The 19,261-nt window shown below is 37.4% G+C and overlaps 1 protein-coding gene across 5 annotated transcripts in view; it reads left to right on the forward strand.

The window, feature by feature from the left end:
• Positions 1–19,261, forward strand: part of NTN4 (netrin 4) — a 111,306-nt gene that overhangs the window by 88,896 nt on the left and 3,149 nt on the right. For 3 of the 5 annotated variants that reach the window (XM_005882365.2, XM_005882367.2, XM_005882366.2), the window contains exons 6-9: positions 3,672–3,885; positions 4,473–4,588; positions 11,285–11,353; positions 14,792–14,962. In XM_005882365.2, coding sequence (XP_005882427.1) covers positions 3,672–3,885; positions 4,473–4,588; positions 11,285–11,353; positions 14,792–14,962 — 570 coding nt within the window. The remainder of the gene's footprint in view (positions 1–3,671; positions 3,886–4,472; positions 4,589–11,284; positions 11,354–14,791; positions 14,963–19,261) is intronic. The other 2 variants (XM_014530048.1, XM_014530049.1) reach the window with 2 other exon arrangements.

Genomic DNA, 19,261 nt, shown 5'->3' on the forward strand with positions numbered 1-19,261 from the left:
TTAGAAAAGCTAAATCAGAAATAAATACTTTCAGGGTATTTTGCTCCCAGTGTAGCTTTTGCAAACAGAATAGCAAAAAGCTAGAGTCATAAGGTAATGCTAAGGAGTCCTGGCAATTTCAAAAGGGTAAGATGCTGAACACAACTGGGTGTGTCTACAGCACGCTTGGCATCATGGATCACTCTGAGTGAAAGACATGCAAACAGACTCCTAGGAGTCTAGTGAAGGTGCAAATAAAGATGAAAAGACAGCAATGGTTTCCTATGACTCCACCACCAAAGGCTTTAGCAACCCCATCAGAATAAAGGAAGCCATAACTTTTCCATTATGTTCCTGCCATTTGTGCATACTTATGTTCACATGGGTTGACAGCTGTGACTCTAGTTCTACATTACATTGTAGGGTACCTTCCTATAACCATAGATCAGACCCTACTTTTTCTCAACATGTTGTGATCCACAAAAGGACAGTAACAGCAGATTGATTTTTTTTTTAATCCAAAGAAAGAAACATGTAACAGGCGAGTTACCTAATTCTATAGGACTTCGAATCGTGGAGAAAGCCATTTGCCTCCAAATTTCTTCCAGGTGTAAAGCAAGAAATTTCCGCTTATTTTGAAAACCAGTTTGATCATTAATTACCTTTCAAAACAACCCTTATCTACACCGAGGCAGTTATTGCTCTTTCCTCTGTGTTCTCATGCACCCTGGACTACACTGTTATAACATTTACTGCCCTGTAATTATTTATTTGCCTATCTCTCTTCTCTTACTAAAGAGTTAGTTGACTCTGTACTCATTTTTGTGTCTTCAGCCCCTAGCATAGTTCATGTTAACTCTAAAGTTCAAGAACTCTTTGACAAAGGTGTGAGTGAAGGCATGAATGAATGGTGAGCATTTTAAAACCAATGTTTCACCTAGGTAATAATAATATTTATTCTTTGAGCATTTGATGCCAATAAATGCCTGATACATTGCTACATATATATGTCATCTTATTTAATCCTCACACAAACCTATGGCATACTTCTTACTTCATCAGTGAGAAAACTGAGTCTTGAGGAGGTTAATTCCACAAAGGAATAAGCCTTAGAACCAGATTTGAACTCATCTAGTCTGACTCCTAAGTTTGTGCCCTTACCAACTCTATTATACTGCCCTTGTTTTATTTTCTGTCTTCCTAAGAGATCTTCCTAAGACATGTTACAGGTAACTTTCAAACAACTGTATTTATTGTTAGCATTTGTGGTTGAAACAAATACTCGTTTCAGAGCCTTACAGATGCAGAAGGTTACTTAGAAAACATGTTCATCTGTTGTTTCATTACAAGTTAGGTTTTCTGGTAGAATATACTCCAGAGCAGCTTCGTGTCCTCTTTTCTGTAAATACTCTATAGAGAAACAGTGCTTCACACAATAGGTGTATTGATGCAACCACATATCTGTAAATAAAATTCGTGTATCATTTAGCAAGTATCTAAATTCATTATTTAAAGGGAACCTATTGTGAAATCGTTTATGAAAGTACCCATTTTCTCTATCGTATCTGTTTTGAATGCTTTGTATTATCATTTCAGGTTTTCTTACAACAGGACATATCAGTATAGAATATATTATTTTAAATTAGTCATTTGCATTTTAAAAGAAATCTTGTAACAATATTTAGGAGTTAAAAATGTCATTTTAACTAATTTTGTTTTGCTAATTTGGTTGTGAGAGCAGCTTAGGGCAAATGTTTACTATTGGATTTCATGTCTAACAAGAAAAGACAAAGCTGCAGTAGGATTTATGTCACTCCAGTTGGGTTGTAACTTTGACATTCATCATAATGAATAGGTAAAAATTAAGTGCTTGAGTTACATTTTAGAATCAACAACTAATAAGAAATATACTTTGGAGAATCAGAACCTGAACCAGAATCTAAGAAAAACCTCTTATTTTTCCCCAAGCAAGAAGGAAATATATTTGCATTTTGGAAGAAAATAAGAAATGTAGATTATGAGTGTCAGATATTGCCTGCTATACAAACTTCAGGAGATCGGTATGCAAGGCAAGCCTCGGTGTGCAGTCTGAAAAAGTATGCTGTGAAAGATGTCAGGGCCTTCTGCCTGGAGCTACTTCTGCATAGTTTGCAAGTGGTATTTTTATCTGGTAATTATGTAAAAAGTCACATTGACAGAAATCCACTAGCACATGTGACAGAATCACATTCTTCTCTGACCATTCCTGAAATATGTGTAGGTTTTAAAATATATGGTAGTACAGAGGGGCTAAATCCCAGAAAGGCTTGAATTTTCTATTAGAGAAAAAGATAATGGTGGTGGTGGGATACCATATATTACATTAGATGTGGGTCTTTATTCTGGTTCCCCTATATGTTGTCAAGAACAAAATTGACTTACCTGAGTGATAAAGGCACTATCGGTTTATTCACCTCGTAATGAGGAAATGTTTATATTGGAATATGTGATTTCTTTTAAAGTTTTCACATAGCACTTTGATACATTCATGTTATACAGTATACAGTCTCTCCAAATGTATGATAAACTTCAAACTTCAACTTATTTCCACTCAATGCACACTTCAGACATGTTATAATTCTCCCATCTTAAAACAAAATAAACAAAACTCACACCTTCATTAGAGTTCACATCCCCGTTCAGGTTTAGCTGCCACTACATTTCTGTGCCCTTATAGGAAATCTTCTCAAAAGAGGTGTCTGTTCTCAGGCTCAACTTCCTTTACTGCCATTCTCTCCCAAGACCTCTTCAATTAGGTTTGCTGCTCACTATTTCACTGAAACTGTCCCTATCAAGGACACCAGTGGCCTTCATGTTGTGAAATGCAATAATCCATTTCCATTAGACCTATCAGCAATAATCCATCTCCTTAGACCTATCAGCATTTGACACAGCTGATATTGCCTACCTCTTTGAAACAATCTTTGTTTGGCTTCTTGAACACCGTACTCATCATTTTTTTTCCTTTATCACAAAATTGCTCCTTCTTTGTCTTCATTCCCATCCCCCAACCAAAATCCACTCATATTTAATGCCTTCAATTTTATAATAAACTATAGCCTCATCTCCTTAGATCTATCAGCATTTGACACAGCTGATATTGCCTACCTCTTTGAAACAATCTTTGTTTGGCTTCTTGAACACCGTACTCATCATTTTTTTTCCTTTATCACAAAATTGCTCCTTCTTTGTCTTCATTCCCATCCCCCAACCAAAATCCACTCATATTTAATGCCTTCAATTTTATAATAAACTATAGGCCCGATGCATGAAATTCATTAGGCCTTCCTTCCCCGCTGCCGACACCGGCTTCCCTCTGCCACCCAGGACCCGGGCTTCCCTCACAGCCCTGGCTTCATCCAGAAGGTCAGTAGGTTGTCCACAGGGACATCTAGAAGGACATCTGGTCTAATTAGCATATTATGCTTTTATTATTATAGATAATGCGGTTTGTTTTGCAGCAGGCGTGCTTTTCTCATTTTATCTTCTTATCTGTAATTTAATTAGCTTTTATTCTCTGAGTATACACCAACTGGCTAAAGGATGTGCCTCAGGGACATGCTGTGTAGTAAAAGGAAGCCATTTGGGGATTGGCAGGCCCAGTCCCCACAATCCAGTCACTCATCGGTCCTTGTATGTCCTCTCTGTTGTAGTGTGTTCCTGCCATCCAGTTGGATCAGCCGTCCTTCCTTTCAGCTCAGTGACCTTCTGTGACCCCAGTAATGGTGACTGCCCTTGCAAGCCCGGGGTGGCAGGGCCACACTGTGACAGGTGTATGGTGGGATACTGGGGCTTCGGAGACTACGGCTGCAGGCCCTGTGACTGTGCAGGGAACTGCGACCCTCTCACAGGAGACTGCATCAGCAGGTGAATGTGCATGGCTCTTGTTCTCATCTATGTGTCTTTCAGATTCTTTTGAAGATCTGGTAGTGATATGGAAAATCTTGTATGCCATCAGTGGAGCAAAGATGTCTTTACAAATCTCTTTTTTATGTGTTTTTATTTTATTTTATTGATTTCAGAGAGAGGGAGAGGGAAAGAGAGGTAGAAATATCAATAATGAGAGAGAATCATCAATTGGCTGCCTCCTGCATGCCCACTACTGGGGATAAAGCCTGGCAACCAGGGCATGTGCCCTGACAGGGAATCCAACTGTGAACTACTGGTTCATAGGTCAACATTCAACAACCGAGTCACACCGGCCAGGCTTTACATATCTCTTTAAAGAATTTTTGTCAAATTGAGATTCAAGTCATTTGTTCTTTCAAGATTCTAGAGATGGTCTAGTTCATTTTGCAAAACAAATTATTCTTCTTAATAATAAATAGGTCCTTAAAACACTATTTGTTTCTGAAAAGGTAGCTGAAAACGTTTAAATCTCTATAAAAGTAGTCATTTCATTCAAGTTCTGAGAAATTCCTTAATAATGTCTTCATCATTTTCTGTTTCATTAGCAGCACAGACATAGACTGGTATCATGAAATTCCTGATTTCCATTCCACTAATAATAAGAGTGAATCAACCTGGGAGTGGGAGGATGAGCAAGGATTTTCTGCACTTCGACATTCAGGTGAGGCAATAGATATAACGTATTTCCAGGTCTGGTTTTGACAAACAATGATTCATAACAAACAAGAGAACAGCTTTTGGATCCTATAGGGGAACTCTTTAGTTCTGACATTTAATAAAGTAGTGATTCCCATAAGTATAAAACTATTAAATATAACTAAGAGGTATTTTAATAAACTTTTCTTTACTTTTTTTAATTATTAGAGTAACATAAGTAGTGAGTATAGAACATTTGGAAAATTGTCACCCAAATCTCATTACTCCACTGTTAATACTTTGGTGTATTTCCTTCTCTCTAAAACATGCTGCTTTACACAGTTGAGAACTAACAATATATCAGGTTAGGAAATGTACAGGTCCATTTAAAGGAAAAATGTTCTTACCTAGTGTAACTTAATATGTACAAAGCAGAGGCTAGCTGTGAACTCATTTTTATAGCTTTTTTATAACTAGAAAATAAGAACAATTTTACAAACTAAATGTAAGCCAAATAATAAAACTAGTAAAATTCAAATTAACAACATGAATTGAATATGAAAAGTGATTTTTACTGAAGCCAAAACACATAAATATGGTTCTTTGAATTTACCAAGTCCATACTATTATTTCCTCTGACTCAATTTTCCTATGATGTTTATCAGCTCCTTCATTTGAAGAGCATGCTGTGATATTGATGGGATTACATAATTTCTGTGTCCATCCTGCCTCTATTCTTTTCTCATAGAAAATCAAGTGGTTCCATTTAGCACTGACTTGCTCCTTAACACAAACATAAATGCATGAAATCTTGTATTAGCATTTGGTTGTAAAGTGCTCACTAAATAATCCAAATTAAACTTAAAATAAGTTTTAAAATGTTTATGTTAATAAAATATAATATAATCTATATATATAAAAGCCTAAGTGACTGTTATGACCGAACAACCGGTCGTTATGAAGCACACTGACCACCAAGGGGCAGATGCTCAATGCGGGAACTGACCCCTGGTGGTCAGTGCACTCCCACAGTCAACCTCCTGCAGCCAGCCAACCTCCTGAGGTCCCTCCCCCCAACCCATGCGTGAATTCGTGCACCGGGCCTCTAGTATAATTTAATAACCAATATACACACTTCCTAGTGTCACCAAATCTTACACTTTGTCATAATTGTTTCATATTTTCATTTAAATTTTAAAGTGTTACAGATACATTTAAAGCCCCCAGTGCACCAATCTACAAGTTCAGTAGCTTCCCTTACTCCACAGAATAACCACTAACGTGAATTTTAGTGTTTATCATTCACTTTCATTTTTTGACCTGAATATGTACAACTTTTAGTTTATCCATTCTATTATATGAATATACCACTTTTTATTCTCCCATTGTTTGCCTATTAGGGTATTTCCAATTTCCAGTTTTTCACTGTCATATATAAAGTTAGCATGAATGTTCTCTTATCTGTGACTTTGTGCACTTGAGAAGGAGTTTCATTAGAACAGGGGCTGGCAAACTATGGTCCTCAGGCCAAATCTTGCCTACCATCTGTTTTTCTATAATCTACAAGCTCCGCCTGCTCTAAGGATTAAATGGTTACACTTTCAGTGGTTATATAAGTACCTACATAGTATCATTAATTTTGCTTTGGCCCACAAAGCCTAAAATTTTTATCATCTGTTTCTTTACAGAAAATGTTTGCTGACCCTTGTTCTAGGGCACAACCTAGACACTACTGGGTCATGGGTCTGCTATTGTCAAATTTACCACATATTGCAAATAGCTCTCTGAAGTGGTTGCATAAATTTGCATTCCACCAGCAAGGTATGACATCCTGTTGCACCACATCCTCATTAATACTTTGTATATATTAAACAAATTTTTATATGGCACATAAAAGCACTAATCTAACTCATTAATTCACTCACAGTTTAACTCAACAGTTATTGGACTTCTAAAGTTAGTGTTATCAAACTTCTCAATTTTTGCCAATTTGATGGGTATAGAATGGGATCTTGCCATTTTAAACTGCTTTTTCCTGATTACTAACAGGTTTGGTAACTTTTCATGGTTTCTTGGTCACTTAGGTTTCTTTTTCTACGACTTTCCTATTTGCAATGTTCTTACCAATTTGTAGAAGTTCTTTATAAATTCATCCTTCATCCAACAAATGTTTATTGAGTACCCATACTATATACAAATATTGTAATTATAGTAATTGAGCAAAACAGACAAAAATCCCAGCCTCTAAGGAGCCTTCAATCTTGTGGAGGGTGACAACTAATAAACAAATGAAGTATTTAATATAATTATGTTTAGTATAATAGAAAAATAAAACGGATTGGGGTAAGAAGTGCTTGGGAGGGGCATACTTTTAAATAGGGTTGTCAGGGAAAGTCCTATGAAAGGTGACATTTGAGGAGGGAAAACCTGAAAAAGGTAAGGGGCTCAACTATACAGATAACAGAGGGGAAAACATTTATGTAGAAGACACAGCAAGTGGGACTAGGCCTGGCTAATTCCGAAAATAGCAACAGGCCAGTATGGCTGAAGCAGAGTTAGAAACTACAATTTCAATATATTCTCATAAAGAAGTTATGGCCTGGCCAGTGTGGTTCAGTGGTTGAGTGTTGACCTAGGAACTAAGAGGTCAGGGTTCGATTCCCAGTCAGGGCACATGCCCGGGTTTTGTGCTCAATCCCCAATAGGGGTGTGCAGGAGGCAGCCGATCAATGATGTTTCTCTCTCATTGATGTTTCTATCTCTCTATCCCTCTCCCTCCCCCTCTCTCTAAAAGTCAATAAAAACATATTTTTTAAAGAAAAGGTTATGTTTACAGTTATATGTGCCCCAAATGTCATTAGTTTACAAGAACAAATATTTAAAAAAAAAAAAAGAAAGAACTTATGGGCCCTTTAAGAATCAAGAACCCAAATTTGAGAAACACTGGTATTTGTTATTCCGTATCACGGTTTTTTTCACTTAACATAATCTTATGATCATTTTCCTAATGGTTTCATTTTAATTCACAAGAGGGAAGAAGGTGGAAAGGACAGGGAAATATGTTGTCATATTTATCTTTTTGCATTTGAAAAAGAAAAAATATTTCCCATTAATTTTTTGCCTTAATGCTACATAGTCTGAATTCTGATTTTAATAATCACTTTTGAAAGCTTCCTGCCATTTTTCTAACACAATGATTTTCATAATTCTTCAACTTTGTCTGCTAAGCCAGTCTATAAAAGTCAAGTTTTTAGGACATTCATTAAGCCAGTCATCTTGTTACCAGGGAGCTGGCAGCACACTAATTAAGCGCATAACATGCTGGCATTAGAATGACTCCAGACTCTAGTGTTCACAACAGCTGTTAGGTCTATGATGTCCTCAGAGAGCCTCTGAAATTCATCTGGATGAACTCCAGATTGCAGAAGACATTGTTCAGTTTTCTACTAAACATCAATATTTCAATTGGGTATAGAATAGTACTCTTGGGCATCTTTTTTCAGTACAAAAGTGATCATCAGTTACCTAAGCATTGTGATTTATTCTCAAATATATGTGCCTGCCTATCTATTTACCTATCATGAGTTTCCATAACTAGGAATGTAATGTCCTATACCAAAAAGTCACTTTTAACTTCTACCACTTCTTGTGTGGTAGAGAACATCAGATATAAAATTTCACTTTCTGTACAACAAAACTGCCTTTAGTACCAAAGAACTGTAAGCAATGTTCTCTCTTCCAACCTTCCTTTAACATTCTGATACCGAGTGTATCTAAACAGGTTTTAATCCCTTTCCAGATTTCTTTTAAGAAAACTAAGGCTGAAGCCTGATCAACAAAGATTCATTCAAAAGCAAATTTTAATGTCTGATATCTTAATATATGAAATGAGAGTATTGGAAAGCAGCCAAAGAAAGATCTTTAAATAACAGACTTACATATGTTCCTACTAGGGGCCCAGTGCACAAATTTGTGCACCTTGAAAGGAACTGTGGGCTGCCAGGCTGTGGTGGGCACAGGAGCGGGTCTCGGCCCATGCTCTGCACCTCTGCCTGGCCCCTCCTGCCACAGCCCAGTCCCCTGTCTGCTGGCAGCCCGCTCTTGCCACCGCCGCCACCGCTTCCACACACTGATGGTGCCGGCCCTGCTCGCACCGCTGATGGTGCAGAGTGATTGGGGCCAGTGCTGGGCCCTGGCAGCGGGTGTGAGCAGCGTCTCCAGCACCAGCAGCAGGTGCAAGCGGGCCATCACCGGCAGCGGGTACAAGAGGCAGCTGCCAGCCCTGATTGTCCCTTAGGAGCAGGGGGAGGTGGAAAAACCCTGAGGGGCAATCGAGGCCAGCAGCTGCCACTCACACCCACTGACAGTGCCAAGCAATTGGGGCCTGTGCCAGGCGCCAGCAGTGGATGTGAGCAGGATGGCACTGGCAGCAGGTGTGAGCACCCAGTGGGACCACGGTGTATGGGAGAAAAGAATTTTCAGTAACCACCAGAGGCTCACCCTGATGACAGCAACCAGTGCCCTGCCTTGGCCTGGCGCCCCCACTCACCTGCTCCACCATCCCACCACGGCAGATGCCTACCATGTTCCATGCTCTGCCACCTGCTGCCAACGTCTGCCATGTTCCGCACGCACCCCCTGGTGGTCAGTGCACATCATAGCGACCAGTTGTTCGGCTGTCCCACCGCTCGGTCTATTTGCATATTAGGGTTTTATATATATAGATAGGCTGAAGGACTAAGGAGAAGAACATTATGTTGAGGAATAATATATGCCATTTGGAATTCTTTTAGGTTTTATAACATGGTACTTATACTGTCCTGCTTTGGTGGAATTATCAAAAGCTGTGGGCTGTTCACTTAAGTTACTATAATTTCTGAATGAGTAATCCTCTCTGCTAGTTTTAGATTAAAAGCAATATTATTTAGCAAATCACAACAGCTCATTTTAAGCACCTTTGATTTCTCTTTCTCACTATTTAATTCCAGTGTGATTTGCCACTTGCAAATCTCATTCCCTGATTCCTAGAGAAGCTTTAGAGCCAATTAGTCAATATCACTATGTGTCTCACCAGAATCCTACTCTCCTTATATAGTTTATGGCCTATACCTGGCACTCAAATTAATTACTGTTGTTATCATCAATTTCACTAGCTTCTAATTGGTTCTGCCTTCATTTTCGCTCCATTCTAATATTTTTGATATGATAATGCCAAATTAATTTTCATATATATTTTTTAAATTCAAATAACTTCTTTAATTTGTTTAGCTAACAAATTAAATTCAGGCCTTAACTGCATATCAGTCAAGGTCCTCCATGATACCACCTATTATTCTCTACTCAATCTGTACCCAGGATAAACAGAACCACTGACTCTTCCATGAACACACTCTGCCCTTTCTCCCTTAACATTTTTTTTGCTCACCCTTTTATCTCTATATTCCTGTCAAATTCCTATATGTTAGAATCTTATATGAGTAAATAAATGTAAAACATTTACAATAGTACCTTACATAGTAAGTTCTCCTCAGCAAATGCTACCTGCTGTTATTACTACTCAATGCCTATGAAATGCAATACATGAGGGCAAGAGGGGATGGATGATGGAAGGGGTAAAATTGTATCTATTTGTGAGAGATCAGTAAGAATGAAAATCCTACCCATTCTGGTTTTAGGAATATAAAGATGAATACTAGTAAGACATAACCACTGTCCTCAAGGATTACGGTATAGAGAGGAAACAGATACATAAATAAATATGAGAATGCCATATATAGACCATGTACAAAGGCATTTTGAAAGTCTTCCACAGGGTCTGGCAAATCTCTCACACATAATTGCAATACATAATTTTAATTGTTCATAAAAAACATCCTACTTATTCATCAAAGTCCATTTCAAATCCTTCTTCAGACATGAAGCCTTTTCCATCTCCTCAAACATGTGACCTCCCAACCAAGAATATTGTACCCATCTTAGAACACTTATCACTGTTAATATATTTGCTTTATTCACCTTACTGAATTGCACTTCTTAAGGCAAGAATCATGCCTTGCTCATATTTATATACTCTGAAGTTTATAGCACCATGTCCTGCTTACAATAGGAGCTCAATAAATTATTTTAATTTCATGGCATTACCTTCAAAGAACTGCCCAACTATTTTATTTCATTTGACTTTTGTGGTGGTGGTGAACATTAATTATAAAAATATAATTGTTTTTCTATAGGTTATCTATTAGTTGTTCCATTCCATTAGCATGGACTATATTTATCTCATCAATTGCAAGCATTAAAATATATCAGTATTTCTACATTTCTGTATTTCTCTTAGGTCAATACTTCACTGGATAACAACGAATTTTTTCAGAGAGTGACTATTTCTCTCTTTTTAATATATTTTTATTGATTTTAGAGAGAGAGGGGAAGGGAGAGGGAGAGAGAGAAATATCAATCAGCTGCCTCCTGCATGCCCCGGGCATGTGCCCTACCCGAATAAAACCAGTAACATTTCCATGCAGGGGTCAATGCTCAACCAACTGAGCCACACAGGCCAAGGCAGTGACTTTTTCTCTTGAATGGCTTTTCATGGTTTCTTAATATCTGTGGATGATGTTGTATGAATCATTCAAGTCTTAAAGAGTTATGTTACCTGGATTTACTTGATGGTTTTTCTTCTCTCTGTTTCTAACTAACATCATTTCTCATTTTATTTCTGTAGGTAAATGTGAATGTAAGGAACAGGTTTTAGGAAACCCCAAGGCATTCTGTGGAATGAAATATTCATATGGTGAGTCTAAAGTCCTTAAATGTTTCTGAGAGTCTATTCAAACTAAGTATGAACAGTTTCCTAGAAAATGGGAGGCCTGGCATGTGACATTCTCAATATGTTAAAACATTAGTCTTATACAATAACTAGAGGCCCAGTGCACAAAATTCATGCACTCAGGGGGGTCCCTCAGCCCAGATTGCAAGAGGGCACAGGCCAGGCGAAGGGACATAACTGGTGCACAATCGGGGCCGGGGAGGGGCATGGGAAATTGGCCAGCCGGGGAGGGACTGCGGGAGGGCGCCAGGGTGTGTCTGGCCTGTCTTGCTCTGTCCCAGTAGGAAGCTAACCTACAGGTCAGAGCGTCTGCCCCCTGGTGGTCAATGCATGTCATAGCGACTGGTCGCCTGTCTGTCCCCTGGTGGTCAGTGCACATCATAGTGAGCAGTTGCGTGGCCTTAGCATATCATTAGCATATTATGCTTTGATTGGTTGAATGGCTGACGAGACCGGACACTTAGCATATTAGGCTTTTATTATATAGGCTATTAAGTACAGTATTCTGGTCTTGGCCTTGATTTTCCTAATAGAGATGGTGTGGAATGCCCTGGTGAGGGCAGGAGGCTTATAGAGCAAAGGCAAGGTTATCATATTATAAAAAGAAGAAGCAAAGAACAAAAAGAAAAAAAATGACACATAATCCTTTCTTATGGATGCTTCCTGTTTTAGTAATCTAAAAGGGAAGTCTCTAGCCACTTGGACAATTCCTATAGCAGTTTATCAGGTAATATAAAGCAGAACTCAATTTGAAGCAGTATTTCATAAAGCAGTATTTCAAGAGCTCAGACACTGGGTTCAGACCTATATGGGTTTCATTTCTAGTTTATGAGATGGGTAACTTAACTTCTACAGACGTCCTCATCTGTAAAATAGAGATGATGCCACCTTCCCCATGAAATGAGATTTTTGAAAAGCACATTAATTTGCACTTACTAGATGCTCAGTAAATGGTATATTTCTGAGGAGTAAGAGGATATATATTCTGAGATGAGCTGACTGCCTGAGTTTTTTCTCTGCTTTCTATGTATATTCTATGTTTCTCTATCTTTCAAATACCAGGAAAATGCAGCATATAAAGAAAATGTCACTACCCTAAATACAGATTGTTACTACCTTCTATTCTAAACAACTTTATGTTTACCATTAAATATTAAATATAAATATAAATATTAAATATTAAGGATATCTGATCTTGCCAACTTATTCTTTTTATTTTATTTTTTCTTATTGATTTCAGAGAGGAAGGGAGAGGAGAGAGAGATAGAAACATCAACGATGAGCCTGGCTGGCATGGCTCAGTGGTTGAGCGCCGACCTATGAACCAGGAGGTCATGGTTCGATTCCTGGTCAGGGCATATGCCCAGGTTGTGGGCTCAATCCCCAGTGGGGGTTGGGGGGCATGCAGGAGGCAGCTGATCAATGATTCTCTCTCAACATTGATGTTTCTATCTCTCTCTTCTCTCCTGCTCTCTGAAATTAATATAGAACTATTTTTTTTAAAAAAGCTGGATGAAAGAAATTTGTTGTTAAAGAAAGAAAGAAAGAAAGAAAGAAAGAAAGAAAGAAAGAAAGAAAGAAAGACCCCCTACTGGGGATTGAGCCCACAACCCAAGCCTGCAACCCGGGCATGTGCCCTTATAACTGGAATCAAACCCAGGACACAGGTCAATGCTATATCCAGTGAGCCAAACAGGCTAGGGCTTGCCAACATATTCTTGACTAGTGTCTGGGCTTTTTATTGTTCCATAACTTATAGGGCCTGAAATATGCATTACAATGAAGAGAAAATTTTAAGTCATGATTTCTGAAACCAAGTGTTTAGGTTCTTGATAACATTGTATTTAATCTCATAAGAGATAAAAAAGTAAATGTTAAAAACCTCATAAATCTTATCTAAAATTACATGCATATTTCTCCCCTTTCATCGGCCAACTTGACTAAATAATAGAATAAAACTTTTGAAATATATAGTGCCTAATAAGGAAAAGTATTTACTTAGAGGGAATTGTATTTACTTTCAAAAGCAACAACAACAAAAAGACCATTTAGTTCAAAGTCAGTCAGTTCAGTGGAAATATCAATTGGTTTTCATTATCACATAGATTCAGTAGCTCTCTGACTGAATTTACAAACAACCACGTTGGCATCTTTTAATACAACTGTATTACTTTCTGCTTAGGAGAATTTGAATGCTCTTAATGATGTAACGAAATACCTTGATCTTATTAAGTACTATACACCTATAGTCTTGTGGGGGGGGGGGGGGGGGGGTGCCAAGGAATGGTTCCACCACATTCTCTACCTTAATGGGGGAAAACTTGATTTGATCATTCCTTTAGCAAATATTCATTGAGCTATTGTTGTGAATAGACAAATTCCCTGAGTTTGCAGTCTAGTGAAAAAATACCCCAAAATACCAAAAATAGCCCTTGAGCATTGGCTATGTGTGAGGCACTATGCTATGTACCCTTCAGGCAATTATTCCATCAGGATTCTGGTCCAAACTCTACCTCTAACCAACAAATCATGCAAACATGAGCAGTTCACTTAACTTCTTAAAACTTGCTTCCTCGTGCATAAAACAAAACTGGATGAGCTCTTAAGACCCCTTCAAAGTCTAAAACTTGGTGATTCTAAAAAGACAGCTTTCTAGTCGTATGGATATGGAACCAGCCAGGATAGGGTTCTCTCATTACACACAATTTTTCATCAAAATATAGATGAGCTAGTAAGAACTCTCTAATAATATAGAATATTGCATCTACTGTTCCTTAGGTTTACTTTCTCCCCCACCCCAACTTATTCCATTACTTAACACCTCCCCCATCTATTTCACAGATCTTAGAACATAATGGAATCATGAGTCATATAAAATACTGGAGCTCTGCCATCATATAGAAGGACAGCCTCCCTAACCCCAGTCAGCTTGCATTTTACACCAGAGGAAGATGATTAAATAATCAATAATATTATTTAATCTCTTTAGACTACTTAAAATATACACTGGTAGTAACATTTGCTCTTTGTCATAACTTTATACATAATCAACCAGAAGAGTATAATATAATTAGAATCTAAATAAAAACCAGGACAACAATTCTATCTCCTACACATCTTTCTATTTAGTTGATAGCTGAATGTGTTTAAGATTATACTTGCAGTAGGCGATATTCTTTTAGGGTAGTGATATGGGAATGGGTAGCAGTTGTAAATGTCTAAGAAGGAAGAGTATAGTTGATATAAATTAGATGAAGCCAGTAGCAAATTGCTGAGCCTAATGATACATCATTAATTCACTTTTCCATTATACTCTGAAGTGCATATTTAAGTTGTTGTTCAAACCTCAAAAGATGACATGAAATTTTATGCATTTTGACTTTGGGAATTGTGTTGTTACAGTGCTAAAAATAAAGATTTTATCAGCTCATGATAAAGGATCTCATGCTGAGGTCAGTGTGAAGATTAAAAAAGTCTTAAAATCTACCAAATTGAAAATTTTACGAGGAAAGCGAACATTATATCCAGAATCATGGACTAACAGAGGCTGTACTTGTCCAATCCTCAATCCTGGTGAGCATTAGATTTTTTTCTACTTTCTCTCTGCTGAATTGCTGTTTGCCTTACAGTCTCTGAACCACAACCTAAATAAACTCTGCAAAGAGCATCTCTCCTTTTTACATCTGAAGTCTGGGGAAAGCCCAAATGGAATTCTTTGAACTGACATCAAAAAACGATTTCTCTTCCAGGTGCTGTATTAAAGTATAATACTTTAAAATCCAGCAATATAATATTCTTTGCCCTAAAAGAGAAGTCTCATATTGGTTCCAGGTGTCAGTAGCATAAAAAACACTTTCATGAATTTATCTGCCACTAACACTTTATCTGAAAGCTAGGTCCTATTACGATTCCCTGGGTAGAACTTGCTCCCAAAGGAAGTTCAAATGCAAAATTCCATCTGTGCAAATAATGTTGAATTCATTTTTACTATTGCATGAGAAGCATCTGTTTCTCCTGGATAGAAAACAACTCTCAAGTTAGCATCTTATTTTTCATTAAATGATCATTCTGGTTTTAAACTAGAAACAGCAGAAATAAACAAGCAAGCAAACAAACAAACAAGCCTTGTAGAATCTTAGAGAAACTTGAAGTGCAGTGGAATTTGCAGGGATTCATACCTTTACACTCTATAAGTACACTCGTCATACTGTGTCATAAACTGCTTTTTTTACTGTCTCCCTCATTAAGTTTGAGGACAAGATTTATATTTTTGATCATCGTGTCCCCATTGCCTACGATTAGTACTTAAATAATAGTAACATAGTTTCCAAATAGTAAGTTCTAGAAAAACAAATAACTTTTTGTTGTTGGTGTTAATCCTCATCCCAGGATATTTTTCTATTAATTTTTAGACAGAGTGAAAAGGAAGGGGTGAGGGGAGGGAGAAAGAGGGAGAGAGAAACATCAATATAAGAGAGACATGTCAATTGGGGATCAAACCTGCAACCCAGGTATGTGCCCTTAACCAGGTCTTGAACCCAAGACCTTTGGTGCAATGGCTGACACTCTAACCACTGAGCAGCATTGGACAGAGCACAAATAACTTTTAAAATATGTTTTTATTGATGTTTAAAATATTTTTATTGATTTTAAATGTTTTTAGACACAGAGGGAAAAAGAGAGAGAAACATCAATTAGTTGGTTTCCTCCCTTCTGCACTCCCACCGGGGACTGAATCCGCAACCTGGGCATGTGCCCCAACTGGAAATCGAACCAGCAACCTTTCGATGCACAGGACAACGCTCAACCAACTGAGCCACACCAGCCATCAATTTTTTTTTTTTTTTAATTCTCTGTATTTCCGTTTGTGTAGTTGCCTTCTGTGTCTCAACGGCACTGTTGAAACAAGTTCATAATTTCTCTTCTGGATATAATCCCTTCCAAATATAAGTCCAGGAAACCAGTTATATTAATAAGAAGTCGTTTGTGATCTTTGACACAAAAATTTGAGGGAAACAAACAGATAACTGAGAGAGAGAAACTATCAATAAAATATTTACCTCAACCCAAACCATCTAAACAATGATATACAATTCTTGACTTTATTTCTACTGTTAAATAGACGCTCACACCCTTTTTACGCCTTCAGTATTTCATTCAAATTAATTTAAATTTTTAAAAATGGAAAAAGAAAACATTTTAAATAAATAAATAAATATCGTTTCAAAGAACAAATTAAGTAATCAGAATCTTGGATTTTTTAATACAGGAAAGGAAGAGTCATTAATCTGTGTCCTATTTCCCAACAATTGAGGCACAGGGGCTCTTCCTATAAGCACTTTCTACTATCTTGGCAAAAGAAGAAAAAAATCCGCTCCGTTTGTTAGCCAGACGTTAAAAACAAAAGCTTTGACCATCTGAGCCACTCTCCAGGAAGTGAACTATACTTCCTAATCAGATTTCTGCCAAACAGTCAAGGAATCAACTGAGTTCATCACAATTGAAAACATAAGCACAATTATTCAAAGAATTCTTGAAAACATGTTTACTCACTTTGAAGAAAAGACTGGAACTTGCCAAAGCAAAACCAGACACTCTTTCATTTCACTTTGTTTTTCCATTTTTACAAGTTCAATAGCTAAGGGCAAAGAAAGCTGATAAGAAAATTCTGAAACCTTAACAGGCCAACTTGCCTCCTTTGCTACTTTGGAAAAAAGAGCAAACTAATTAGGCATACCTGCAAAGTCATCCATTCCTATATTCATATATACTTTTAGTCATTCATTAATCATATGTTTTCAAATGTCAAAACTAGCACGTAAGCCCTGGCCAGTGTGGCTCAGTTGGTTGAGTGTCCTGCAGGATTGGGATTCTTTCTCATGCAAAAGCTAAGGTAACCCTTTAAAGAATTTAAATACCTTATAATCCCTCATACATTTGTGCTCCCCAATGTCTAAACCTTTCTATGTCATTATTTTCCTTTTATCTCTCTTTTTGTGAAAACACCATCATAGCTATCTTTTACTTAGGATTGACTTGTTTTAATAAACTTCTACTAAAAGCCTTTATTGTTATAGAAGCAATATATAGATACATTACAGATTTAGAAATTTAGGGGAAATTTTTAAATTTCACATTTCTGCCCTCCAGAGATAATCTCTGTTAATATCTTAGTGAAAATCCTTCCAGATCTTTCTTTGTACACATACATGTCACATTTTTTAACCAAAATAAAATCATAATATATGTAGCCCACTTTATTCAGTTAATGATCTTTATCTTCAATTTTAGTTTATTTTCATATAATCTAATACTCAGACCATATTCTGATTTCTCAACAAATCCCAAAATGTCCTTTTGAGGTGGTTTGTCCTTGCCAGGATCACATACTATCTGGTTTTTAAATCCCTCAAATCTCTTTTATTCAAGTACAGTTTCCTTTTATTGTTGTTGAAAAAATTGTTATTGTTTAAGAAACCAGACCAGCTGTCCTGGAGACTACCCTACCCTTCTACATTTGTCTAGTTGGTTCCTTGTGGTGTCATTTAGCTTGTCCCTATACCTCCAATATTTTCTGTAACCTTTAAAGACAAGCTTGATAGAATCAAGATAAACATTTTGGCTTGAATGCATTACACTTTGTGTTATATACTTCATGTTGGGTACTTTGTGTCAAATAACATCAGAAGACACATAGGACCTGATGACCCACCATCAGTGTTGCTAAACTGACACTTGAGTTAAAGTGATAACAGTCTGATCTCTCCATTGGGCTTTTTTGTTTTCCCTTTAAAAAAAAAAAGTTTTTTATTGATTTTAGAGAAAGGAAGGAAGAGGGAGAAATAGAAACATCGATATGAGAGAGAAACATTGATGGTTGCCTCCAGTGCGTACCCCGACGGGGATGGAACCTGCAACCTGGGTATATGCCCTGACTGGGAACCAAACTGACAACCTTTTGGTACATGGGACCACACTCAACTAACTGAGCCACTGACCAGAGTTGTTTTTCCTTTTGAGATTAAAAAATAATGCATATGGTGTGACTTAATCACTATACAAATATCACGTGTCCCATTAACCATTCATTTAATGATTTTAACACCAATTGGTAATCCCCTCCTGAAACAAAAATTTCACTGAATGACATTTTTCTAGGTTATTTCCGTGAATAAACAAGTATACATATATATTTTAAAACCGTGAGTTTAAATTGAAATTTTCAATTGAGCTTTAACATCTAGTATTTTCCCTTAATTTTATTGACTTCAGAGAAGAAGGGAGAGGGAGAGAGAGATGGAAACATCAATGATGAGAGCGAATCATTGATTGGCTGCCTCCTGCATGCCCCCTACTGGGATTGAACTTGCAACCAGGGCACATGCCCTTGACCAGAATCGAACCGGGGACCTTTCAGTCCACAGGCCGATGCTCTATCCACTTGAGTCAAACCAGCTAGAGCTGAGATTGTGGGTTTTTTAAATATATTTTTATTGATTTTAGAGAGATAGAAACATTGATGAGAGAAAAACATCAATTGGCTGCCTCCTGCATGCCCCCTTCTGGGGATCAAGCCTGCAACACGAGCATATGCCCTGACTGGATATTGAACCGTGACCTCCTGGTTCATAGATAGACCTCAACCACTATGCCATGCTGGCTGGGTTGGAAATTTTTATTTTATAAACATGATTACTTATTTGCTGTGTTCTACACTGAGTGGCCAGATTATTATGACCAGCCAGATTATTATGACCACCCCATCAGTACTTCATTGACACTTCCAAAAATACTGAATATTGAAAACTTCCTAAGCAAATACTCTCAAGGTTTTATTATTATTATTATTATTTGCATAACTAATTCACTTCA

This window comes from Myotis brandtii, unplaced genomic scaffold (genome assembly GCF_000412655.1).
Source record: "Myotis brandtii unplaced genomic scaffold, ASM41265v1 scaffold708, whole genome shotgun sequence".
Taxonomy (NCBI): domain Eukaryota; kingdom Metazoa; phylum Chordata; class Mammalia; order Chiroptera; family Vespertilionidae; genus Myotis; species Myotis brandtii.